General features: G+C 39.4%; 1 protein-coding gene and 1 non-coding gene across 3 annotated transcripts in view; one reads left to right on the top strand and one right to left on the bottom strand.

Moving 5' to 3' along the window:
- The first annotated feature begins 9,599 nt into the window (after positions 1-9,599).
- Positions 9,600-9,673, top strand: TRNAL-CAA. Its single transcript has one exon. It is a non-coding gene; the product is annotated as a tRNA-Leu (tRNA).
- Positions 9,674-17,122: 7,449 nt separating this feature from the next.
- The window catches only part of PRKCI (protein kinase C iota), a 69,256-nt gene continuing 62,706 nt past the window's right edge, over positions 17,123-23,672 (bottom strand). For both annotated transcript variants that reach the window (XM_043473757.1, XM_043473758.1), the window contains exons 17-18: positions 23,192-23,307; positions 17,123-19,765 (exon numbers count right to left, since the gene is read on the bottom strand). In XM_043473757.1, the coding sequence (XP_043329692.1) occupies positions 19,678-19,765; positions 23,192-23,307 (204 nt within the window). In that variant the 3' untranslated portion in view covers positions 17,123-19,677. The remainder of the gene's footprint in view (positions 19,766-23,191; positions 23,308-23,672) is intronic.

Here is a 23,672-nt window from a genome sequence, read left to right on the forward strand (position 1 = left end):
TTATTCAAGAAAGGAAATTACAATACATTACTTGGCTCAGCTATGAATAAAATTGGCATAGTCATGATAATGTAAATGCTCTATTAATAACCAAAATGATGAAATTGCAATATAACTATTAATATATTTAGAGGAGAAAAGGGAGACAAAATGTGTGAGTGTGCATGTGTGTATGAACTTTCATCTTCTATATGAGAAGTTCTTAGACAATATAAAACTCAAAAACTATAGGAATAGTAAGAACACCTTATTTCGAATTATGGAGGTAAGCCTGAGAAGAAACAGCTAAAAAAGCTGAAGGAGGTTGTTCCTAGGAAGTGGGAGTCTGGGCTGTGGAGGTGGGGCAGGGAATTTTAATTTCATTTCTATTCCACATTTTATTTTAAAACATTTAAAAAATATTTTTATTGGAGTATAGTTTGTTTACAATGTTGTATTAGTTTAAGGTATACAGCAAAATGAATCAGGCATATATGTATACACACACACACACAAACACACACATATATACACTCTTTATTTAAATTTGTGTAATTACTGATTATGGTATTTTTCATTAAAAATGTGTCACATTTCTATGTATCTTTAGTTCGGATAATGCTGCTGCCAGGAAATTAATCTCAGTCATGATTTGGGATTCCTCCCACCCCTAAGATCCTCCAGGAGTCCCTGATGGTCTCGTGTACTGTAGAACGTATGGGGCAGGTCGTCTGGTCTCTAGCGCACATAGAGCCCCATGCCTCACCCAAGCCCATAATCTTGTTGGTTCTTGGGCCCTGCTTGGGTACAGGAGTTTTTCTTTGCTGCTCGCAGATCTTACCATCTCCCAACGCTTCTCATCAGAAAGGTCTTGCCACGTCATGGGGGCCTTATGTGGAGTGGGATCAATGCCTCTGCTCATAGGACCTGAAATCATAGGCATTGGCTCTACACTCTCTTCCTCCCCAGCACTTTCCTTTCCCCTCTTCTTAATGAAGAGGAAACCCAGGATCTGCTCCTCTTTGCTGTAAGGAAGTAGTGAGAGAAGTTACCAGACAGCACCTAGGATATGCCTTAGTCCCTCCTCCATAATCTTGTAAAGTTCTACATGACTCTTTGTGACCTCATGGACTGTAGCCCATCAGGCTCCTCTGTCCATGGGATTCTCCAGGCAAGAATACTGGAGTGGGTAGCCATTTCCTTCTCCAGGGTCTCTTCCCCACCCAGGGATCGAACCCGGGTCTCCTGCACTGCAGGTAGGTTCTTTACCATCTAAGCCACCAGGGAAACTCAGAGAGAGCTTCTGGCTAGATCTCATGACCTCTCACTTGGCCCTCCTCACTTGGCCATGCCCCAACCAACAATTCTGCAGCTACAACTGAGGGAAGCCTACTGTTCAGGTGGTTTTTGGGGTTTTTTTTCTCCTTTACCCATGTTATTACAATGTTAATATTTTACTTTGGTTGTATTTGTGCAATCTCTGTTTTGTTACAATTTTTATTGTAATTTTGTTTCCTTCCAATTATAATCACCCACTTCCCCTACTCTCCAAAGGAGCCTGGGAGTCCTTTGCCTCATCTAAGGCAGCAATTTCCAAAGGGCTGGTGCACTTTATGGGATACGTGTGATCATCCAGGGTGAGAAGAAGATACCAAGACTTCTATCCACTTGTTTGTTTTCTGCTGTTGTATGTCTCCAATGTTTATAAAATATGTATGTGTGTGCTCAGTCGTGTCTGATTCTTTGCAACTCCATGAACTGTAGCCCACCAGACTCTGTCCATGGAATTTCCCAGGCAAGAATACTGGAGTGGGTTGCCATTTCTTTCTCCAGGGCATCTTCCCGACCCAGCGATTGAATCAATGTCACCTGAGTGACATTGGCAGGTGGATTCTTCACCACTGAGCCACCTGGGAATTCCGTTTATAAAGTATACTTATAAATTAAAAATTTTATATTTGGGGATGCATTCTCATATCCTTTTTCACTGATGAAGCGCATGATCTAAGATATTCGAGAGTTATGTTCCAAGGCAACATTGCCTGATAGAAACATAATGTGAACCACAAATGTGAGCTCCATATGCAACTTTGTTTTCCCCAGCCACAATTTTTAAAAGTGAAAAGAGGTCGAATTAATTTTCATATATTTTCTTTAACCCAATATGCCCCAAATATTCCCATTTCAACATGTAATAAATATTAAAATTATGAACAAAATACTTTACATTCCTTTTCTTTTACTAAGTTTTGAAATCTGGCGTGGACTACAGTGACAGCTCATCTCTTGGACGAGCCACATGGAAAGTGCTCAGTAACTTGTAGGACTCCTGTTAGACATGGCCTCTTGGGGATACTAGAGGGATGTGCCCTAACTCTAGAACTGCTTCCTCCCAATGGCATACCTCCTAAGTCTAAGACAGGCTGGGGCTCCTTTATATGAAGTCAATCTGCAGTAGATTAATTAAATACTGTATTGATTTCCTATTCTCTTGGGTACTTCTAAAAAAATTATATTCTTGAAAGCCCCTATCTATGTACCTGCCTCATAGCCAAGCTCACCCAAGGCAGTAAAGAGAACCGCAGTTCATTGAGCATCTACTCTGCTTTTAAATTCTCACATCCATTTCCTTTCATTTTCCAGCACCTCTTTGAGAGAAAGAGAGATTATTAAACCATAAATAGATGAAGAGGAATTCCCAATGGTTAAGACTCCATGCTTCCACGGCAGGATATGTGGGTTTGGTCCCTGGTGGGGGAACTATGATCCCACATGTTGGGTGGTGGGGCAAAGGGAAAAAAAGAGGAGAAACAAAGACTCAGGTTATTTAGAACCTCAGTCTTCTTCAGCCAAAGCCCTAAATAACTTCGGATTCCTCTGAATGACAGTCCATTCTGTCTTCCAAAAGTTACTGGAACTGATTCCACTTACCACTGTGTAACACTGTTACCTATTGAGACTGCTTTCATGTCTCAGGATAGGTGAGGGAAGTCTGCTGTCAGACCCCAGGGCCGTCATGATGCCGTCTCCCACCTCCTGAAAGAATGAAAAATGCAGACTATACCCCAGGCCATGTTCCTGCCCTCTTAGACTCTCCAACTGTGCACGGTTGGATTTCCTAGCAGGGTACATTCCTGGTTGGGGCTCCTTTATGTGAAGTCAATCTGCAGTAGATTAATTGAATACTGTATTGATTTCCTATTCTCCCAGGTACTTCTAAAAAGGTTATATTCTTGAAACCCCCTCTCTGAGCTAGTAGAACATTTCCCTTTGCAAACGTGATACATGGAACTTTATCACCATCCTCCCATCCAGACATCACCCCTCTGCCCCCAACACCTGGCATAAAATCTGACTTTGCCTTTCCCAAAAGACTGTCAGGGCAAGAAATGGGGAAAGGGGTCTTGCTGGTTTTCAGGTCATGTTGATTTAACAACTCATGATTTATTCATTCTGGCTTTCTTGTAGCTTTTCATTTTTGCATCCTGTTAAATACCTTGCAGGGGTGTTGTTCCTCTTAATTAGCTAATGTTTGTAAAGCACGTTACAGATGAAAGTGCTGTGTCAGTGCTAAATATGAACTCTCAGGTATCCTCGAGCTGTCCTCTGTCTATACAGAGGTTTTTGGTGTAACACAAATGGTGAGAGATCTATCTGCCTTTGGAAAAGGCTTGGGTATTCTCCCCTGAACTACTCTATTAAAATACACATACTTGGCAATGAAGAGTGGCAAGAAACGTAGAGTGTTTTGCGTTCACACGGTTTTCTGATCCTGAGATAACGGTGCTTTCCCCTCTTAGTCAAAGCGCTATGATGATGGGGACTGAGAACAGAGCTTCCCTGTGAATTGTGCAACTTTAGTGGCAGACCTTTCACCTTCCTGATATGTAGCAAGTAATGTCATTTTTTTTTTTGGTTCAGTGAGTGGGCGACTGAAACAATTTAGCAGCATTTCCAATGTCTCTGAGTTGGAAAAAAGATTCATTTAAAATTACAGCGTGTTAAATTGTGTTGAGTAATGTTTCACTAATAAAAATGTTTAAATACCAGTTTCATTTACTTTGGTTAACATATTCTCTAAGTCTGAGTTTATCAAATTTCTAAATGTGTAAAGAACCAAGTTAAGCAATTTTTTTAAGGTATTGTTTCAATGGCTCATCTATGAATGCAAACAAAAATGTTTTCTTTCAGCAGATTGAGTGGTTTACCATTTTTGATTGTTTTCTAATCCTCAGCTATTAAGCTAGGTTTATATTTTAAAATATTTTAAAATAAGGAAAAAATACTGTAAAATATTATTTTTTAAATAAAATATTTAAAATATTTTCTAATCCTCAGCTTTTAAGCTAGGTTTATATTTTAAAATATTTCAAAATAAGAAATTTTAAAAAATATTTTATAATAAGAAAATTGTTGAAATGGAGCAGAGAAAAATTTGCAGGATTCTCTTTTAATAGCATGGGTTTATGAAAAACATGATCTTTGGGGCACCTTTCATTATTTTTCATGAGTGAAAACATAAACATGTAGCCTAAAACACACTTTTTTTTTTTTAAACACACTTTATACTTCCTCTCCAATCCACAAAATGGCTTTTACCAGCAAGTGATTCAGAGTAATAAATGATACACATATGATGACATGTAATCACATGTAATATAATGAATAATCCGTAAGAAATAAAAAAATGTGCTAATAAGTGTTGTTTTGGCTGATTCAGATTTTGTTCTAAGACTACAGCAAATTATATTTCATCTTTTAATAGCTTTTCAATGTAAGAAAATCCTAGGTTTATTTTTATTAATCAAAATTCCTAAAGGCTCCAACAGGATCCTCAGTCAATGTAAATTTACATAATTCATCTTCTTCCACTCAACTTGTTTTTTCTATAATTAGTGCAGCTGTCAGCAGGGAGCCGTGGTGGGCAGGTAGCTATGGGTACAGAAGGCAGTCTTCAGGCAAACATTTCCTTTTAAACCATCTATCAGTTTTCAGCCTCATTTCAGATGAGTTGGATTCTAGAAAGAAGAATTCGACCTAACAGACCTCACCTCCCTTTTCAAACCTGGACTATCATTCCATAACTTCAACTCCTTCTCAAGGTCCACTGTGTAAAAAGATATAAATGAAATTCTAATGAATTTTTTGGTCAGGCCAACTTATAGGCTGCAAATGCATTTCTCTTTATGGCTTCTGTATTTTTATCAAGACAGATCCTCATTTCAAAATGTAGTTATAAAACTGTTACAAACACAGCCAGACAACACTATGAGTACAATGAGAAAGCAAGCTTCAGAATGATATAGTACATATCTAGCTTTACTTCTTTCTTGTATGTAGTCCTTAAATGGCTTTTTAGTTTTTTAATATAATTTTCCTCATTAGAGGTATATGTTCAGCCTCTTCTATGATTGCTTCATTTGTAATACTTATTTTGAGAGCTAAGCAGCAGCATTTAAAATCCTCTAAATCTTCACTATAAAAATAATTTTCCTTTAAATAGTAAATGGATGGGGGAAATGCTGATACTAGTAGTATTTAGTGAGTTCTTAGTGTGGGCTAGGTGCTATGGAGTAAACAAAGAAGTATATATGTATCACGATACTTAGGACATAAAAAGAAATTAATTAAATATAAACCAAGGGTTTTTAACTTAGATGGGAAGGACATGGCAGATCACCTGCATTTAAAATGCCACCACTAAAATAAAATAAAATAAAATAAAATAAAATGCCACCACTGCAAAGGTGTTGACGTCTGCAAAGTGACAAGTGAAAGATTCTTACTGACTGTATTTTATGTCTCTACATCTTCTGAATTGCCTGGATCACAGATGATTTCTGGCTAGGGAACATCTCACAGGCAGGAGAAAGCCCCTAACACAGAGGCTGTCTGGAGTTTGGAGTGGGGTGGGGGGGTGCAAAAAGCTGAGTGTCTTCCAGTGTGAAAGGGACAGCTTCAGGAAGGCCAAACCAGCAGTCAGCCAGGATGGGGGGCCTAGAGGAGGTGAGGGAAATGAAAGAGGAGGCCAACATGACCATAAACGACAGTGGCCTGGGGTGGGGCATCAGGATAAGGATCAGAGCCCCGGTGCTCTTGTTCACATTGGGAGGAACAGAAAGGGACTTACAGGATGTGCAAGCCTCAAGGCCAGGGATGCCAGTGGACGGCTGAATAAGAGACCAGGAAACTCAATTATTGGATCCCAGGAGCTAGGAGAGACTGTGAGCCTGAGGCCTCCTGGGAGCAGTTTAGGAGCTGGAAGTTTAGCTGAGCCAGGGACTGAAGAGGGAAGTGGAAGCAGGATACAGCAGTTGCAGCTGCCAGAAACAAGAGGGGCTGTGCTGGTGACCCCGTGAGCATCATTTCAGGACTTCCCACCCTTTCCTTTTTGGTCTCAAACCTGTGCTGATGCCCCTCCAAGGGCCAATTCATGGTGTCTCATCTGATTCAATTCAACCCGAAAGAAACTCTGCCTCAGCATGGTGGAGGCAACTAGCAGGCCATCTATATCCACCCACCTCGTCTTCCTGGACTCACAGCTCCCTGACATTCCTTAGCTTCTCCTGCTTTAGGAAAAGCCAGAGGACTGAGCTCCAGCCAAAGCCATGCAAGCCTACATGAGACAAGTCTTTCTAAGCCAGGGCCTTAGCACTTCCCATGAACATGCCTCTTAGCTTTTTCCTTTCCTAAGTCACCTAAGACCTGGTGCCCTGAATGTCAATGGGAAACAACTTCATCCTCCCACCTCCAGAGCCAGAGCATCTGTCCTGGGCTATCAGGAGAGGAAGAAATGAACTTCCATCACCTTATGGGTCTGGTCTATGTGTTAGAGCAGGGTAGCTTGCATGTGTGCATAATCTTTCACTCAGTCGTGTTGGACTCTCTGCGAGCCCATGGACTGTAGTCCACCAGGTTCCTCTGTCCATGGGATTTCCCAGGCAAGAACACTGGAGTGGGTTGCCGTTTCCTTCTCCAGGGGATCTTCCCTACGCAGTGATCTAACCCAAGTCTCTTGCATTTCCTGCATTGGCAAGCAGCTTCTTTACCACTGAGCCACATGGGAAGCCCCGTAGCTTACCCTGGGTAACACTCAGTGAGGCCAGGGGTTGCCCAAGGTCCCAAAAGAATTGCCATGGAGAGACTGCTCCAGGGCGCCACCTTTGTGTGGGTTACATGTATGGCTGCCCATGCATACACTGAGGGACTGTTTCCATAGTAACACTAGGTCCACTAGTTTGCTTGTCTGTTCTTTGTTTGGAACATAGATGTTTCCCCACATAGATGGTGTTAGAAATGGCATGAAGATCCTCACCCCGACACTTGTTGAACCTATAATACCAAAAGCAGTAGCTGAGTACAGTCCACTGTCATTTATCACATCTCTTTGCCTGAAAGCAGAGGGTAAAGGGAATAGAAAATTGAAAAGGGGAAATCAGACATGCTTTGCGTCAAGTCAACATTAATAGAAAGGGACTTTGTAAGGTTACTCCAGGTTTTAAAAGGAGACAAATGCTCTTTTAAATCCCAAGGGCCCAAGAACCATGCTAGCCGAGAGTTATGAATCTTAAATGTAGACCTGGAGATGTAGTCGTAGGGTATTCATCTTCACAATGCAAGATGTCTGAGTTTTTTAGAAGAAATTTAAAGTGACCAAGTTAAAAACAAACAAACCGAAAACAAAAGTAAGGTGATTGCAGTTCTTTCCTCCCCGCCTCCCTGTGTTTCCCCAACCCATTTTAGCAGCAGAGAAGGGCGTGGGGTAAGAACAGCAGTTACTCTTGTGGTAAAGGAGGTGGGTGGGAGAGGGTGGGAGAGGAAGGGGGATTCTGGGTGGGACATTCGTTGCTCTCTTTCGAGGGCTCCCGCATGAGGACTCCCACGGCCTATGGGTGAGACCCTGCAGTTTTGTGAGCTTCTAAGGATTCTAAACGAGAGGTGCAAAATCTCTGTTTTCAACCTCATCCCCCCTCCAACCCCCACGAAATCCCATCACAAGGAGTCTGGAGTACAGAGCTAATCAAATACTCTTCTGGGTCTGTGAACACTGATTTTGATAGAAGAGCTTCTGAGCTAGATCCTCCGCTCCCCTAGCCCAGAGCAAGCTCCCAAGATACCTTGAGGGGGCTTAATGTAGAGACAAAGGGCATGGCTTTGGGGAATCATGTTGGAAAAAATTTCTCTGGGTCATCATTTCTTTGCCCCTGAGAAGAGCTGAAGTTCCTCTGTGGCCAAAGCACAGGGCGCAAAATGTCCTGTTTACCTCTAGAAGTCATCTCAAGGCATCATCCCATCAGAGACTCTTTGGCAAGGGGGTGGGTGAAGTGAGGAAGGATTATGGTTCAGATTTCCAGAACAATATTTCCCAGTTTTGCCACCTACGATGAAGCGGCTTTTGAGTAATTCTGAGAACCAAATCTCTCTTCAGGGCATGAAATGTGCTGCCACAGAGGATTTTCAGTGCTTACAGTGACGATAGGATTATTCACCTCATTAAGGAGACAGGGGAAATATATACACTGGAATTCTCTCCAAAATTCCTCATGCAAAACAGAAAACTAATAACAAGCTAAAATTAGTCTACACTTTTCAGTCTCTCCAAACTTTCGGGGATCCCTCTCCCCTTGATTTCCATTTATTGCCTGAGTAACTTAGGGCTTTCTCTAAATGCTTCTGTTTACATCAGTGCTGGGGAATCCACAAAACCCCAGAATGATTCACCTTCCCGACTACAGCACAAAGTTCTCTAGCCTAGGTCAGCATTTGGTGTGTGGGTGAAGGCCCTTCCCTGGTTCTGTTTTCCAAACTTTATTAAAGCATAAAAAGGATCTGCGTGATCTATAAAAAATTCTGGTTCTCTAGTCCCAGCTCTGCTGGAGCAATGAAAGTTTCCCTGCCAACCTCTACTCACAGTGAAACCACAAGCCAGTGGGAGTACAGGGCTTTTTCCAAAGTACAGGGCTAACATTTGCTCACTCACTCATTTATTTATTCATTTAATAAATGTTTCTGGAAGGTCTTTGTGCCAAGCATTGTTCTAGGTGCTGGGGCTTCAATAGTAAATGAAATGGACATGGCCTGTGTCCTCATGGAAGATACAGATGGGTGGAGTTGATAGATGATGGTAAAATAAATCAGCAATATACCATTATACATTGTGAGAGAGATGCTGCAAAGAAAACAAAATGTAGTAATAGAGGACAGTGCGTGTGAGCATGCTACATCACTGCAGTCGTGTCTGACTCTTTGTGACCATGTGGACTGTGGCCCCCCAGGCTCCTCTGTCCATGGAATTTTCCAGGCAAGAATACTGGAGTGGGTTGCAATGTCCTTTTCCAGGAGATATTCTCGACCCAGGGATCAAATTCATGTCTCTTATGTCTCCTGCATTGACAGACAGGTTCTTTACCACTACCACCACCTGGGAAGCCCAGAGGACAGTGGAGAGGGCTAGATAAGGGGGCCCTAGGTTGTCCTCCCTGGGGAAAAGACACACACGCCTGAAGGATATAGAGTGCCCACCTGAGCAAGGGGAAGAGGAGAGGAGACATTGGGACAACACGTGTTAAGACCCTTAGGTAGAAACAAGTGTGGTAGGAAAAAGATTGATTAGAGGGACTTCCCTGATGGTCCAGTGTCTAAGATTCTGCACTCAAAATGCAGGGGGACCCAGGTTCAATCCCTGGTCAGGGAGCTAGATCCCACATGCTGCAACTCAGAGTTCACATGCCACAACCAAAAATCCTGCATGCTGCAATGCAGATAGAAAATCCTGTGTGCCGCAACTAAGACCTGGTGCAGCCAAATAAATAAATATGTTTTAAAAAGGAAAAAACTGAGTTGCAAAGTGTCGGACATGACTAAAGCGACTTAGCACGCTCACACGCACTGTCCTCTATCACTGCATTTTGTTTTCTTCGCAAAGAAAGAAAGGATGAAAGAAAGGAAGGGATTTTGGTGTTTGATTGGATCTTTGATTCCTGGTCCATTGAGATGTGATCTCAATGCATCTCAGCTGGTTGAGCCAGGAACCACATCTTCCTCAGAGGAAATGGAATGAGCAGGAGGATGCCGTGTGACATAAAGGCAGAGCCACATAGCACAGGCCCTGAAGGAGACAGGTTTTTACACAAAGGCGGAGGAATAATAGTGGGCAGTAGTGTTCAGGGAGCAGCAGAATGCTCAATCTGGGAGCCATCAGAATGAGCAGCCTCCACTTGAAAGGGTGGCAGGAAAGGGGAAGGGGAAAGAGAATGCAGCGAATGGGCTAAGGACCTCGCTGTCAGTTTATCCAGAAAGGAGGGTCCCAGCGGGCCCAGAGAATTGTTAGGAAGGAAAGGAAGAAGGAAGGTTGAATTTGGGAAGGGCAAGAACAGAGAATGGAGATGAGGGGACAGGGCAGGCTGTCTTGTTGGAGTCACATATTGGAGTGTCGCCACAAATAAGCATACAGGTATAACTAACTCCCAGATGTCTAAAGGAACAAAACTCCATAGTCGCCTAGTGGATTGGAGGTGTGTGCGTTTCGGGGGGCACCCTGGCTTCCCAGGGATCAGCAGCAACCTGAATGTCTTCTTTTTTCTTTTTAAAAAAATTTATTTATTTTTAATTGAAGGATAATTGCTTCACAATATTATGGTGGTTTCTGTCATACATTGACAAGAATCAGCCAAAGGTACACATATGCCCCCTCCCTCTTGAACCTTCCTCCCACCTCCCACTCCATGCCAGCCCCCTAAGTTGTCACAGAACCCCGGTTTGAGTTCCCTAAGTCATACAACAAATTCCCACTGGCTATCTATGTTACATACGATAGTGTATATGGTTCCCACACTGCTCTCTCCATTTGTCCCACACTCTTCTTCCCCAACCTGTGTCCACAAGCCTTTTCTCTATGTCTGCCTCTTCATTGCTTCTCTGCAAATAGGTTCATCAGTACCATCTTTCTAGATTCCATATATATGCATTAATATACAATATTGGTTTTTTTCTTTCTGAATTACTTCACTCTGTATAACAGGCTCTAGGCTCATCCACCCTATTAGAACTGACTCAAATGTGTTCCTTTCTATGGTTGAGTAGTTAATTCCATTGTATATGTACCACAGCTTCTTTATCCATTCATCTGTCAATGGACATCTAGGTTGCTTCCATGCTCTGGCTATTGCAAATAGTGCTGCAATGAGCATTGGGATACATGTGCCATTTTCAAGTTTGGTTTCCTCAGGGTATATGCCTAGGAGTGGGATTGCTGGGTTGTATAGTGGTTTTTTTCCTAGTTTTTAAAGGACTCTCCAAACTGTCTTCCATAGTGGCTGTATCAATCTACATTCCCACCAGCAATGCAAGAGGGTTCCCTTTTCTCCAGACCCTCTCCAGGATTTATTGTTTTATTGTTTATTTTACTTTTTGATGATGACCATTCTGACTGGTGTGAGGTGGTATCTCATTGTAGTTTTGATTTGTGTTTCTCTAATAATGAGCAATGTTGAGCATCTTTTCATGTGTCTATTAGCCATTTGCAAGTCTTCTTTGGAGAAATGTCTGTTTAGGTCTACTACCCACTTTTTGATTGTAGTTCAGTTGCTCACTTGTGTCCAACTCTTTGCAACCCCATGGACTGTAGCCTGCCAGGCTCCTCTGTCCATGAGATTTCCCAGGCAAGAATACTGGAGTGGGTTGCCATTTCCTTCTCTAATCCTAAACTTCTTGATCAGAGGAAGTCGTGGTTGGGTGAGGCCAGCCACAGGATTATTTCACTGGTCAGGTTCACACCAAATATTGGACAGAAAGAACAGTTTCTGACGGGCTACCACATAGCTCTGAATGCTTGAAAGAAAAGAGTCCTGGGCTGCTTAAGAAAGGGTAAAACAGGTAGCTAGTGGGAAGCCACAGTATAGTGCAGGGAGCTCAGCTCAGCGTTCCGTGGTGACCTAGATGGATGGGATGGGGCAGGGGGTAGGGAGGGAGGGAGGTCCAAGAGGGGAAGGATATATGTATACATACAGTTGATTCACCTTGTTATGTAGCAGAAACTAACACAGCATTGTAAAGCAACTACATTGTTGCGTTAGTCACTCAGTCCTGTCCGACTCTTTGTGACCCCATAGACTGCAGCCCACCTGGATCCTCTGTCCTTGGAATTCTTCAGGCAAGAATACTGGAGTGGGTTGCCATTTCCTTCTCCAAAAGCAACTATACCCCAATTTTTTAAAAAGTGTATTTCATTTATTTATGAACTGGGAGGCGCAGCACGAGGAAAGATGGAACACACTATCTCAGGAAAAGACTGGCAGGGTTGAGCCAACATGGATGGTTGCAGAGAAGGGGGCCAAGACGAGACCCACAGAGATGACCATCGAGGAGTTAGCTAGACAGAGTTTGGAGAATAGGGCGTTGATTAGTTGTAATTTCTCAGGAGACAGAATTTGGAGCAAATGTTACATAACTGTCTTGAGAGGCCATAGGCACTGGAATCATATGGACCTTGGACAAGTTACTTAAGCTCCCTAAAACTTCATTTTTCCCCCCACTGTCAGTTGAATGGTGATAATAGGACATAATACAGGCTAGCGGTTCTCTGAATTGAACTTGAGACCACCTGAGGTGCTGGCCTCAGTTTCTGCCTACACAGGCTTCAGTTCAGTAGTTCTGGGATACGAAACAGTCACTGGATTGTTAGGATTGAATGAGATGTGCGTGAAATGTTTAGCACATGCCTGGCCCATGTCAGCTATTAAAATCCATAAATAGTATTTCTATTTGGATGGAACCAACAGCAAGGAGCAACTTTCTTTGGAAAACTTAACTTCCTTTGGCATCACTGAAAATTAAACAGAAGTAAAAATCACCAGTCCTCATTATAAGTACAAGCTTTCCTTTTATATTTTGAAACACATAAAGGAATTCTTTTTTTTCCCCTCTTTCCTTTATTTCTATCACTACAGAAATTTGTAAAAATATGTTTACCTATTCCCCATTTTTTGGTAAAATATATGCCTTTAAATCTTTATCGAAGTATAGTTGTGGTAGATTACAAGCTATAAAGTCTAGTGATTCACAATTTTAAAGGTTATAGTCCACTTATAGTTAATATAAAATATTGGCTATATTCCTATGTTGCACCCTACATCCTTATAGCTTATTTTGTACCTAATAGTTTGTACCTCTGAGTCTCCTACCCTATTATTACCCCTTCCCCTTTCCCTCTCCCACTGGTAGTCACTAGCTTGTTCTAGATACACTGCATGATATCATTTATATTTAGAATCTAAGAAGTACGACAAACTAGCGAATATAACAAAAAAGAAAAAAAAAAAGCAGACTCACAAAAAGGAATTCTTATACTTTTAAGAATACTTTGTAAGTGGACAGATTTCATACTTCCTAGTTGTTCTTACTATCAAGTTACAAGTGCAGATTATAAACTGGTGTCAACATCACAACAAATCTAAAAAAAGTTGTTGATGAAAAACCTGTGAAGGAGAAGGTGTGAGGTTGTTTAGCACAACTCACGGCACACTGTAGAGTTATTTTCAGCAGTGAAGTAAATAACTGCCTGGAACTGAAGCATGCTCCAAAATTAATTTTCAATGGAATTAGCAGGAAAATGTCTTTCCTTGGCAAACTGATTCTTTCAACTATTTACTTCCAATACAAAAGTGTTTAGTATTTGTGAAATAGCAACACAGTTAAAAAAGTTTCTTGAAATCATGTCTTTCGTGGGTAATCTGGGTGTCTACAAACACCCATGGCTTAAATCTGGGATGACACGTAATTGTTGATATAGAAATTTCCACAACTTAAGACAATTTCTTGCATTTTGTTTTAATTGAAACTGTATTTAAGTGATTAAAAATCAGCCCTGGTTTTATTTTCAGCTAAAGGTATCATGCAGAGATGGAAAACTGCCTAGACAGCATGAAATATGACATGACTGGCCATTTGCTGGTTATATCCCCAATCCCCAGCACATAGTGGGTCCTAATTTGTGTTGACTAAATATGGAAGATCTAACACCCTAAAGAGTTTCTAAAGAAGGCAAAGTAGTTCTATGACAGCTTGCCAGACTCCCAGACAACTATGTGAGATTTCCTTCAAAAGAGCAATTCAAATGCTGAATTTGAATAGTTCTGTAAAATCAACACACACATTATGAGCACCTGGAACCTCTTGGTAACTGGCTTGTAGTGAACACACTGCCTCCTTCAGAGGGTGAAAGTGCTGGCAACTTTGACCTTCGTTACAGCAAGAGACTGGCCTCTGGTGGTGGTGAAGCAGATGGAATCACCAGTCTGCGACAGAACGCTACTACCTCCCCTTTCCATGTCAGACCTCACTACTTGAGAGAGAACGTTAATTTTTATTTTAATCATAGGAAATATCCCCTACCTAAAAAGGTAGCATACACATCAACATTTTTTTTTCTTTTTAAACCTAAGCCAATTTTTCTGGGATGAATGAATTCATTTATTCCTTACAATAAAACTTATCCATCACAATATTGTAATTACTCTGTAATCAAAAATAAAAATTAAAAAAAAAAAACTTCTCCAAATCCTGTAGAATCAACGTAGTGCTAGACACATTACATAACCTTCAATAAACATATGAAATAAAATTTTAAACCTAAAGACGGTAAGAATAATGTAGTAAAATATCTTCTTTAACAGATTCAGATTTCTTCTTTAAAATATTATTTCAAATTGAGTAAACTTTCAAGTGATTCACAAGTGCAAACATTTTCTTAAATTTAAATATCTGATTTTTAAGTAAAAATCAAAGGCCAAGAAAGTATTTTTTCTGTAAAAAAGATCATAAAATGTGAGTTAGAATTAGGTTTCTGTACCTGTCTTTACATTATTTTTCCTCTTAAATATATCATAAATAACATAAAAAGTCATCAAATAAAACCACCCACATTGCAGATAGTTTACATGATGGAAGGTTTAAACCTGGTTACATGGCACTACTTCTAGAAACCCAGGAGCACCTTCACTTTTGCAGGAAAATCAAAGCATCAATTTTTTTAAGGATTTTGCTAGAGTCTTTCAATGGGCTCTTTTTTCCCCTCCCCCACAGGGTTCTTTCTTAGACAATTAGAATATGCTTCGGACTTGCTAAACTGTCAATGAAAACTTGAGCTAAATCTCTCTCAAGTCTAGTGAATACATCTAGCACGGGGTGTAACTTTCAGGTAGCCCGTAAAAGATCACATGAAACAGCTGCTTTATTCTTAGAAAAACTGTAGAATTCCATTTTCTTCAGTAAAAATAGTAATTGGAGTAAAAATATATGCTAATACCAGTAAGGCACAGATTGCTATGTAAAGGTGAACTGCATCGCCACATTTCAAGCAAAAAATCATCTCAAATTCTGAGCTAGATTCATCTTAATTATAAATTTCAGAGACGAACTGTTAAAAAATCTAATCTAAGCAGAAGCATCTGACAATTTTCTCTCCCATTTTCATGTAACATTCAGTTCATATTTCTGAGCACAAAAGCCAAAAATCATCTTATATATGAATACTGTGTGTGTGTATATATATATATATGGTATTTATGTATATATTGTGTGTGCATATATAGACCTATTAGAGATAAATATCTAAGATTATGTATATTTGAACTGATAAAACTTTTTGGAATCTACCATAAACCTAAAATAAATATCAAGTAAAATTCATAAGTTTTACTGGTAAAGCTGATAACCTATCATGGCCATATAATACTTTACTGCATTTATTTGGCTTTTATTACTGTACTATTTTTGTGATGACAACCGTCTTTCTCAGTATGTCTGGTCCCTATCTCAAATGTCAAGGGCAGAAATTCTGTTTATTAGCCTTATTTAGCACCATGCATAGGGACAACCCACTATAATGCATAGGCAACCCACTGCACTAATGTCTGGAGAATTTCATGGACAGAGGAGCCTAGTGGGTTACAGTCCAAGGGGTCACAAAGAGTCAGACATGACTGAGCAACTAACACTTTTTTTACATAGTAAATTCCAGAACATTCTGGAACAATGAACTTTGGATACAAACTACTCAGACTATATGCATCTTAGCTGATTCCTTAGGTCCTAGAGGAGAGGAAGGTAAATCTATGAAGGGAGACCACCAATTATACCAAATGACTCCCTGTTGGGTGCTGTCCAGAAAACAACCTGTTGAAGACTGGAGACTGATTTTACCTTTCACGGAGAAACCGGCTGCCCTATTGATTATTTGCTCAAATGCAAAATTTCCCGAAAGCTTCCAACTCCTCTTTGGACTCTGTTTTGTTTGGTATTTTACTAACACAAAGAAAACAACCAAATTTATGGTTTGGTATAGGGGATATTTGGGGCTTCCCAGGTGGCTCAGATGGTAAAGAATCTGCCTGCAATGCCCAAGAGCAGGGTTCAATTCCTTGGTTGGGAAGATCTCCTGGAAGAAGGCATGGCAACCCGCTCCAGTTTTCTTGCATGGAGAATCCCATGGACAGAGGAGCCTGGTGGGCTAGTCCAAGGGGTCACAAAGAGTCAGACACAACTGAGCAACTGAACACGCATGCATGCATAGGGGATATTAGGATAAAATAATAGAGAAGACACCAGAGATCAGTCTTTGGTGGCTTTATTATACCAGCTCTAGCTATCTCACAAGTCAATTAATAAAAAGAAAAGCACTTCGAATTTCATTCTCCTTGTAAAAGAAAAGAAAGGTTAAGTAATGTTGAAGAGGTTTGGAAGTGTGAGACGCCAGGCTCATGCTTGTTTATATAAGAACACTAGCTACAACTGAGAAAGGAGAAGTTCTGGAACTCTAGAATAGATCACTGTAGAACATACTGTTCTGTTTAAATTTAGTTTTCAATTCAGTTTTAAAACTAGTTAAAATGCTCTCTCTTCAGCTGATTTTTTACTAATTTGTTTTCCAACATAAGAGATGCATAGACGGGCGAGTTTAAAAATACACTGAACAATATTTTATGAGTAAATGTCTACAATATGGCATGAGAACTACCAGAATGCTGCTCTAAGTACAGCAAAATTCCAAACTCTAAAAATTTTCATTTTTCTTCTTGAACCAATTTTGAATACACCTTTGATCTTACACAAAACTCTGAAACACTACATAGTAAACATGCTCCAATCCTGATGAGTATTAAACATTTTATTTAAAGATTTTAAAGTAAAATTTAAAAAAAGGTACACAAATACAGATTACATTATACCAAGGCAGTATTCTACATGACAAAAATCAAAACAAAAAAAATTATTTTAAGTAAATGTACAGGTACTAAACAAGCATAATACCTGAAATCCTTTTCAGGCTGCATACACAGAAAATGATTTGACCACATACATGCTTATGTAAAATAAATTTTTTCTTAGAACACCAAAATTCCAACCATTCTGTCAACTGTCTTAGTCCTCTGGTGAGTGGGTATTTGAGACAACTTCTATGTAATATAAAAAGAACTGTCATGGCACATAAGGACTACAAAAAAACAAAATACAGTTAAAAACATATTTGTAATGCAATTCTGTATAAAATATACACAGTAAATCCTAGTTTAAAAAAAAAATTGAAAAAAAAAAAGGCCACCCTGAATAACGGTTAAAACCTCATCACAGAAAAATGTCTCATCATTTATAACATTGATAGAAAACGGATGAATTTTTTTAGGAGATATCTAACTTGAAGTCAATTATTCAAAATTTATTTGAAATTGTAGATAAGACAGTAACTATCTAACCCTTCTCAAAATGTTTTATCATGAGGACTCTTTCTAATATGTAACTAAGAACAAAATAAAAGTAACTAAAAAAAAAAAAACTGCTTCTCAAACTGAGGTCCCAAGACCCAACAGAATTCTAAGGTGGGTCCAACAATGTGCTTTTTATAACAAACTTACTAGGTGATTATTCCACATTCTAAAATTTGAGAACAAATGTCCTAAGGAAAATAGTACCATTTAAAAGCAAGATCATAAAGTATTTTCTGATATGTCAAAAATTTTTATAAATTTATGATTTGAAGTAAATACTGTTTTTTGTCCTAAAAGAAGTCTCAGGTCTTAAGAGAAACATATATACTTCTTAAATAAACATGTGAACTATATAAACATTTCGAGGTTTCACTGCTTATTCAAAGAAAAGAGAGTAGTACATGGACAGAAACTTTGGAAAAATTACATTTCAAATGAAATGCAGCAACCCCGTCAAAAAGACACAATTTATTAAATGCCTACATATACTAAGTCATTTTAAATTTAAGACTAGATCTCTTTTCTAAAAGTAACATTTTACTAAGATTGGACATTTATAAGTAATTTAAATGATCATGCTTATTTTTTAAGTCCCTTTTCATAAAAAAATATTTAAAAATAAACAACAGGACACTATCATTGGCATCACTTTAAATAATAATTGTTAAGCACTAATATTAAAAATAATCTGAAGAACTCTGCCCCTGAAATGTATTCTACTCCGATTACATGTATTAGCTACTTCACTAAAACTCACTTAAGCAGTTGGAACTGTGATGAGTGTGAGTATGTGTGCATATCCTGAACATTTATTCATGTTTATTCTTTTTTCTTGAATTTCATTGAAGGCTCCAAAACAGGATATGAAAGTATGGTTTGGGGAAAAAGTAAGCATGGTTAAGACACAATTTGGAAGATAAATTATTTTCCTGTATACTGAATTACAAGGAAAAAATAGTACACATTCTGTGTCCACTGGATAATGGAGTGCTCTTACAAGTTTTTGGTAACAAGCTAGTGCTTCCTTATTATTTAGGTCAAATCACAAAAAGAGACTGCGGGATTTACTTGCCAATAAAAAATAAATATTACCATTGCACTTCTGTGTGTCTGTTTTAAGGTTTTTTTTTTTTCTTTTTATATACTGAGAAGTGTTCCACTGAACAGAAGCCTGGGTTCTCTGAACTACATTTATTAACATTCCAGTTACAGTTCCCACTGCAGGGATAAACTGAGAAGCTAACCCCTGACTATAAAAGAAATCACTTGAATCAGTTTTTCAAAGCCAGCTAGCTAATTTCAAATTCCAATTTGGAATCTGGTTCTTAATAAAATGTGCCCATTCTTTTCCTCGAAGAATCTGTATTCCTCAATTCTAAGCAAGCAACAACTTGTATTATTAATAATTGTTGCCTTAAAAATCAATAAGTTAATCTTCTAAGGCAATGACAGAATTTATAGCTGAATTTTTAAACATCAAGAACTCAGTAACAAAAGTAAAAAAAAGTAACAGGTAATATAACAAGTTATATTTTGAATTACTTTTATTCCAAAATTAAATATTTAAATGACCTCATGAATATGACAAAAATCATAGGAGGTTTATTGATATAACCCCACCATGTCCCTTAATGCAACAGACACTCTTTTTAGTGACTATTTCCTTTGAACAAAAAAGACAACTTTATTATTCATCAGTAGGTTGCTGGATTACCAGTGTAACTAAATTTTGACATGATTGTCTGGAAAGTAGTTTCATTTTTTTCGTAGTTAAACTGAGATGTAATCATTGACTCTTACAGCCAACAACAGAAGGTACTGAGTGTTTTTTCTGTAGGTGAAAAATATAAAATGGTTCGTTGCATCCAGACGGGTAACAAGTTTATCCATGCATTAAATGGCAACACAAGCAAAATGCACAGTTGAGCAGGGAGGATCAGACGCATTCTTCTGCAGACATCAAGAGAGGATTAATATACTCAAAACCTTCAAATTCAGACTGATCGATCTTCCTCACAATGTCACTGTTGAAAGAAAAATAATGTTCACCATCAAGATTTCTTCAATTTTTTTTTTACTTAAATGGTAAAATGAGATTAAAAATTAAAAATAAGGCTTATTTACAGGTTATGGGGGGAAAATCTACAAGTTTTTAGATTAACCCCCATTTTCTAAAAGAATCAGCAGTACTGAAAATCAGAAAAGACTTATAATCCCACGAGCAAGTTTGGAACCAAAAGGTAGTCCAAAACTGAAGACTGGGAATAAAAAAGGCAGAAATAGTCACAATCTTAGGTAATCTTAACTTCTGACCTAAACAACATTCATAATTATAGGTGAACACCCAGGTCTGAATCAGCATACAATTTAGTGGACTGTATAGGCCATGGGGTCGCAAAGAGTCAGACACGACTGAGCGACTTTCAACAACCAGATGGAAGATGGTGAAGAGAAAGCCCAGAAGTTAACCAAAGTGAAAACACCGGAGGAAGTACTCTGAAAGATCCAGAGGGACCATGACAGGGAGCAGAGAGGCTGGCATTCTGCTACACTGGGCTTCTAGTTAGGTATACAAGAGTATTCCCATCAAATATTTTAGTACTTAAATGTACCCATCATACTGCAGAGAACAAAGTTACACAGGATATGGCCCCTTCCTTCAAGAGGGAAGGTACTTCGTATAACAAAACAGAACCTGCAAGTCTCCTACACGACAGGCTAAGCCCTGCTCTAACCACAGTTCCAAAGAAAAGGGTGACTTCTACTTGGCAAAATCAAGAAAGGCAGCATCATTCCACAAACACTAACTGAATGGAATTATGAAAGACTGTGGTAAGTCTGTGAAATGTCAGTAATTTACTAGAGTTGGAGCACAGGGATAGAAGGGTGTTGAGTGGCAGAGGATGCTGGAAGGAAGGTAATGGCCAGCTCAAAGAAGCCAGTGATGTTAACACTAAAGAGGTCCATCTTGATCTATCAAAGGTCTGATTACCTCTGAGGGAGCTCTGAGAGATGGGGAAGATTTCAACAGGTGAAAAGGAAGGAGGAATAGAGAGGAAGTGTTAACAGCATGCTATCAGGGGATGGTGGGTCACTGAGCCTGATGAGAACACGGCGCTTGTGTTATAGTGAGAGAGATGGCTAAAAGTCATGCACGAGCAGATGATGGGAGACTGTAATTACTCACCAAGGGGGCAGATTTTACCTGCTAGGCAAGGTAGGAGTTTACTGAAGGGTTCTGATTAAAGGAGTTGGTACTTTGTATGTACCGAACGGGTTGCAAAGTAAAGAAGAAGCCAATTAGAAATGACACAATTGATGAAGTAAAGGAAGAAGAGACAAGAACTTGGCAGCTGAAGGTATTACACAGTTTGGTAAGGAAAAGCTGGCATCAACAACCACTGACTCAGATAACTGAATCTGAATAAAGGAATACATGGTGGTACAATGAGCAGAAAAGGGTAAATAAAAACAAGGACCTGATTGAGAACAATTTACACTTCAGATGTTTGAGGTGCTTGTCTGACAAACTAGGAACTACTAAGGGGAAATGAAACTCAGGGGAGATAACAGGGCAGTGGCTCAGAGCTGTAGAAACCATCGTTCATTTATTCTTCACAGCAACCTTGGGAAGTAGGCAATATGCGTAGACACAGGCTCAGAGAAGTTATATAACTCAGACCCAGGGTACCCTGTTGCTAAGAGGTGGTGAGGGGATTTAAATTCCCATCTTTTGATTAAGTCCAGTGCTCCTTCTAATACACACTGCTGTGAGAAATAATGACAAGAGGCACTATGCTAAGTATTACACATTCAAAGATGATCAAGGCTTGCTGTCTACTAGTGCCTTTAGTTCAACAATTATTTGCCAATTTAGCTGGGAGGCAGTTAATAGCTGGTATCCATGCTACGGGGCTGGCTGAAATCTCCAAGGTATAAACTGCATGTAGCACAGAGAAGGCAGTCAGGAACAGAATCATGGAGCATCCTAGTCTCAGGGGGACAGGGTAAATAAGATGACAAGTGGTTAAAGAGATAATGCAGAACCAGGATGGAGAGCACCAACTAAAGCAGGCCATCAGTGTCAGATGCTTTACAGACATTGGAGGAGACGGGACAGATCAAAAAATGCTTTAAAATCTAGACATTAAGAAGCCAATTCAACCTTCAAAAGCTTAAAGACCAGGTTCAATTCTAAGAGGTTAAAGTGTTGGCAGCAAGAAAGTAAGACAATCAATGTTGACTACTTTGAAGGAATTTAATAGAGACAGTGCTTATTCATTTTTCTTTTACCATAAGCATCTATTAACTATATTTGAAAAAGCTTGAAGATGAAAAGAAGATGAGAGAAAAATGTGGTGGCTCAAAGAAGTGGGGAAAATTACCGTATTTGAGCATATTTATAAGCAGAGAGAAGAAGTTGGAAAAGAGAAATTAAGGAAGGTGAAGTAATGGGGATAACTGACACGATGAATCCTAGAGGAAATAAAGGAAAGATTGAGGAAAGTGGAAAGGTACCCCATGCATAAGAGGGACAGCCTTCCAAGAAGCAGGAAGCAGCAAAAGTTTGCAAAGAGTTAGAGAGCAATTCTGAGATGCAAGGTGGTCTGGTGACGGCTGGAAAGGGAGCAAGCTCACAGCAGGGAGGTCTCAACCCTGGCAGTCCACTCAAGGCAAGGTTAATCCACTTAGAGTGAAGGAGGCAGGGGGATGACTGAAGGCTTCTAAAATGTAGGGAGAGTTTGGAACAGCTGTGGTGAGGAATGTGATAAGAACTAACCAGATGTTAAAGTAAAATGACTGCCAAGCAGGAAGGGCTTCCATGACATGAGAGAATGAATCGGTAAGGACAGCTGAAGGATCAAATATCCCCAAGTTATTCTAAGCCATATCTTTAAGAGATATAAACACCAAAAGTAGTCAGATCACGGCTGCCTGGATCTGACACACTAATGTAATCTTTTTAAAAAGTAATCTGGCAATACACATCAAGAGCTTTAGAAATTTCATACCCTTTGACCTAACTCCCCTTCTAGGAATCTGTCTAAAGGTAATACTCAGGAACTCAGACCAAGATGGTCACTATCACAATGGGAACCAGTGCAGTGCAGTGCAGAGAGCATGGGCCTCAGTCAGACTTGGGTCTGAATCCTGGCTCTGTCGACTCACAGCTGCATAACCTCGCTTAACCTCTCTGAGCTGCGGCTTCCTTGTCTGTAAAATGAAGAGGACGACAACGAGGTTTGCAAGACTGCTGTGAGAATTAGACACAATGCGTGTCAGCAAAGTAGAAAATGACAAGTACTGTTTTTATAACTGTATAATTCAAATGTCCTGTAACTGGATGATTAGATAAAATAAGATGATCTGATCATAGAACACTGTGTAGCCATTAAAAAATGGGACTATCAAAGTACTTTAAAAATATTTCAGTCTTCAGAAATACTTACTCATCATCAGGAGTGAGCTGGACAGGTTCATTAGTAAACTGAGAATCAAAGTTGTCCAAACCAAATTCCCCAGAAATATTTGGTTTAAACGGAGGTACCACCTGCTTTTGCTCCATCTAGAAGAGACATAACGGATGACAGCTCAAGCCCACATTCTTAAAAATTCCACCTCTGGGTTTCTCCTCTGTCCTCAGGTATTTCCCAGTCTTATTAAACTGAGTCCCTGGGCCTGGTTCTACAATATTCATACTATGGAAATAATTTACAAATCTAAACACTGATGCAGGGCCCAATACTACTACAACCTGCTCCATTAAACTAATATTCTAAGCTTTCACAGTTTTAAACGCTTTTTTAAAAGCACTTAGAATTTTGTTGTTTTCTGTCATTTAAAGTGCTTTTATTTTTTTTACAGTGCTTTTAAAACAACAAAATTCTATAAAGCAATTATCCTTCAATTAAAAAATAAATATTTTAAAAA

Source organism: Cervus canadensis, chromosome 7 (assembly GCF_019320065.1).
Source record: "Cervus canadensis isolate Bull #8, Minnesota chromosome 7, ASM1932006v1, whole genome shotgun sequence".
Classification (NCBI taxonomy): Eukaryota; Metazoa; Chordata; class Mammalia; order Artiodactyla; family Cervidae; genus Cervus; species Cervus canadensis.